The sequence below is a fragment of the Gymnoscopelus braueri genome (genome assembly GCF_963280865.1).
Source record: "Gymnoscopelus braueri genome assembly, chromosome: 4".
NCBI classification, from domain to species: domain Eukaryota; kingdom Metazoa; phylum Chordata; class Actinopteri; order Myctophiformes; family Myctophidae; genus Gymnoscopelus; species Gymnoscopelus braueri.
The window spans coordinates 7,254,779-7,259,012 of NC_137605.1; the positions used below are offsets into that span (position 1 = coordinate 7,254,779).

Genomic DNA, 4,234 nt, shown 5'->3' on the forward strand with positions numbered 1-4,234 from the left:
GCATGACATTATTTCAATAAACTAAAAACATGGGAAATGTTAGAGGGAGTAATAGCCATGGATACACGACGGTCGACTGTCACGACGTCATGGATGAACTTCAACCTGGTGTTTGCACTTTCTCCATTTATGGCCCGTACATCTACATAAACGTTCATATTTCAAATATAAAGTGCTTATCCCATGGCCACGGATGTTACATTTATGTACGGGCTCTCAGAAGTACCCGTATCATCCGTATTGTTCAATAAAAAGCATTTTAATCTGATCGGTGGCCATTTTCTCCATGCGCTTTCAACTCAGCGACCCTATCGGTTTGTAGGTGTATTGCACTCTGAGAAAATGGCCACTGTTCGGATTAAAATGCTTTTTTATTGAACAATACAGAATATACGGGTACTTTTGAGAGTCCCGTTCATAATTTTAACATCCATGGCCATGGGGTAAGCACTTTATATTTGAAATCTGAACGTTTATATAGATGTACGGACCGTAAATGGAGAAAGTGCAAACACCAGGTTAAAGTTGATCCATGACTGTAACAGGAGTTTTCATGTACCGCAGGGTAAGACTGCAGTAGCAGTTAATAAATAGACGAACAAATGAATTAATATACTTTAACGTGCGGAATCCGAAACAGGCAGCGCTGTGATTCTGAATTTTGTTACGATTACGGTGATTAGTAGCCTATTATTGACACCACCTGGGCGAGTGAGTCGTGTCGTGTAACTTTCCTGACGTTAAGCTGTGTATGTGTTCAACAACACAGCCATTCAGCCTTGCAGTTTAAGTGCAGATTTCTTGGGAAAAGCAGCCTCCAACGGGTTTGGGTACGTGGTTCATAGTCACCATCGCGTTATCGTGGTATTCCTATTCTTGCTATTATGTTGCAAATGATTGTGTGTGTGCGGGCGAAATATCATTGACAGCTATGGCAGGTGACGAAAGCTTGCCAGACCTATGCCAGGCTAACAACGGTTGCTAAGCTGGCATTGGACAATCGCTTTTGGGGTGGGGTTTAGCGAAGGGTCCATTCCTAAATAGCAAAAATAGCAGATCTACAAGCTCAAAACACGTTGATAAGAGGTTTCTGCCCGACAGCAACAATATGCAATGTGGCCCCCTAGAGTGAGCGTGGAAATATAGTGTCCCTCTCCATCATCAAAGTTGCATCACCCCTGCTAGACCCTCGGCAATGCTAGTGCACAGTGTAAGACAGATAACGGTACAAGAGAACACACAGAAGCATACAGAACTGGACTGCTTGCTATCCAGCTAATTAGTCCTGATGCAAATTCTTGGTCACAAAGTTTACACGTCTAGACCTTTTATACAAAATGACATCAAAACCCTTTTTCATTTGTTTTATCAAATGTAATTTTGTCTATTTTGTATTTTTCATCCAGATGGTCCTGTCAACAGCAAAAGTAAGAAGGAGGACCTGACAGATACTACTGACATAGTAAGTAGTAGATACTCTGCTAGTAGTTAGTAGTATATTTCTGCTGTTGGGCAGAAACCAGCTATGTCCAAAATATTAACTTTTCAGGAAGAAAAAAAAAGTTTTAGAACAACACAACACTGCCTCATTAAAGTCGGTATGGTGACTTCATATATTGTCAGATACTTGATTGTGTCCTTATATTATCATCACATTACCCAATTACAGCTCAGGTGGAGTTAGGAGGTTTTTCACCATTAATGCTAGATGTATTTATGGTGGAAAAAACAATCTCCAAAGTTGGAGTTAGGTGGCTTGAACGACAGTTTTAACAATGGAGTTAAAACGTTTAGTTAGAAGTACTTTTCAATAAAAGTAAATAAAGTAATTATACTCTACTAGTAGTAAATAGTAGATACTCTACTAGTAGTAAGTAGTAGATACTGATAGTCTATTAGTAGTAAAGATTGAAGCATCCACACAAATATTTCGAGAAGTGAAAATGCTATTTTAAAACTCTCCTCGCATACAGAAAGTAGATATTACTTATTTAGCTTCTATCCCTGCTCTGTGCTCATAGTAATACTGTATTACACTGCAAATATCATCGTAGAGTACCATTGTGTTCTAAAACCTGTATCTTCTGTTTTTTAGGATGACCAGTACCAGTTGACCAGCACACCTGTAGGCCTCTGTTTGATCATAAACAACAAGAACTTTGAGAAACTCTTGCGTAGAAATGGAACAGAGAACGATGCAGGTATAAATGTCTTGGCACTCACCCTCTTAAATCGTAAATTGTCACATAAGTAGAGTGCAGAGAGAACAGTGTAGGGCGGGTGCCTCTAAACAACATGATATTTAAATCACATTAACATTTGTGGTCATGAAAAAAGATATAAGTGACAAAAATATAAGAACAAGTAACCAAGATGCATATATCAGCATAGTAAACTAGCATCTATTGAAAAAAGGTGACATGAATGGATACAAGGAGAGAGGAGTGCTAGGGAGTGAGGTGGAGTCTGAAGAGGTGAGTTTTCAGAATATGATGGAAAATAGGGAGTGAGTGAGTCTGCAGTTCTGACTGCAATGGGGAGTTTGTTCCACAGTTTGGGAGCCAGGAGGGAGAGTCTGGGACGTGTGGAGCGTTGTCCAGGGTGTTTTTTGGGAAGGCTCGACAGCTTTCCTGTGTTAGCTGATCTGAGTGAGTGGGAGGGGTTGTGTTTTGCACTGGGTGTGGGCAGTGAACGGAAAATGGGGGAGACGTGGACATTGGACACTTAGGGAGGTTGAACACCAGGCGTGTTTTGTAATGTTTATCTACAAACCATTCTAGCACTTGTGATAAGTGGATCTCGATTTCTAAGATGTAGACATGAAATGTAAAGGTAATCGTAGTGTTTCTTTGGTGATGAAGCTCAAAGATTCAAGGCCTGCTTGTTTTCCTCCCCTGCAGGTGAGCTGGCGCGTACCTTCACCCGGCTGGGCTTCAGGGTGTTGATGTGTGAAGACCAAAAGAAGGACCAAATGGAGAAGACACTGAAAAGCTTCTCTTCTTTGAAGAGCCTCACCGAGGTGAAGGAATCCAATGTTAAGGAGTGGTCTGACCCTGGCCAGGAGTTCACTGACCTTAACGACCTTCCACATCACGGAGGTGCCTTCGTTTGCTGCATTCTGACTCACGGAAAATCCGAGGGTGTTTGTGGAACTGACGGCGAGACCATTCCCACCAGGGACATCATCAGTCCATTCAGCAGCAGCAACTGTCCTGCTCTCCATACCAAGCCCAAACTGTTCTTCATTCAAGCCTGTCGGGGGGGTGGGGTTCGGCAAGCTGTGCCTGTCAACACCGATGGAGATGGGGAGGATTTAGACGACCAAACCTCATATTATCTTCCAGAATACGCTGATTTCCTCATTGCCTTTTCCACCATCGACCAGTATGCCTCGGCCAGGGAGAAGGATGGGACCTGGTACATGCAGATACTCAGCAGACAACTGGAATATGGATGCGACCGGTAAAGCCTCAATACATTTGTTATAACAAAATACTGTTGCGATATCTACTGAACATCAAGTCAGATAATGTTGTCGTTTATGGGTTAACATATGAGGTAAAGATTCTGTGACATAATTATGCCTAGAGTATGGACATAATATGCTGGGGTTTTACGCACTGCCGTTAAAATGTTTATTGATGAGTCTTATTAATGAGATTGGGGAGTTCTTGTTAATGATCTGTTCTTGTCTTGTGAGCACGTTCTTGAGCCGTTTTCCTCAACCCCATTGACATTTACTCTGTGTTTTGTGTTTTGCTTCCAGGGGGTACGACATCCTCAGAATCCTCACCCGTGTCACTGATGAAGTGTGCAAAAAAGAAGGAAAGCTGGGAGGGGGAAGGCAGTTCAAACAGTCTCCAGACTCCATGAACACTCTGAGACGGCTGCTTACCTTCCGTCATATTGAGACACAACCTACTCCATAGGTCTTATGAGTTGAGCTGAGTTATATTTTTTTCTTTTTCTATTTTAATACTTTTGTAATCTTTTTTTTTTCTTTTTTTACATTTCAATAGAAAAATCTTTTTTCTACTTATACATTTTCAATACAGACTCATTGCAATTCATTGGGGGAAAAGAGTTTTTTTTTCCTGCATCAATCAGCTTCCTTCCAGGCAGGTGACCAAATTCTGGTAATTAATGTAAACCCTAACAGATATAACTACAGAACAGAAGGGCAGTTGTATATGATATAGTAATTGCACATTTCTACCTTTCACCCATGATTGGA

General features: G+C 41.3%; 1 protein-coding gene across 1 annotated transcript; it reads left to right on the forward strand.

Moving 5' to 3' along the window:
- Nucleotides 1–1,288: 1,288 nt before the first annotated feature.
- Nucleotides 1,289–3,938, forward strand: LOC308083389 (caspase-8-like; the record flags this gene model as incomplete). The annotated part of the gene is made up of 5 exons (XM_080425706.1): nucleotides 1,289–1,301; nucleotides 1,407–1,462; nucleotides 2,096–2,201; nucleotides 2,901–3,462; nucleotides 3,767–3,938. The coding sequence occupies 5 exons, from the start codon at nucleotides 1,289–1,291 to the stop codon at nucleotides 3,927–3,929; spliced, it is 900 nt and encodes a 299-aa protein (XP_080281832.1). The 3' UTR covers nucleotides 3,930–3,938.
- Between the last annotated feature and the right edge of the window lie 296 nt (nucleotides 3,939–4,234).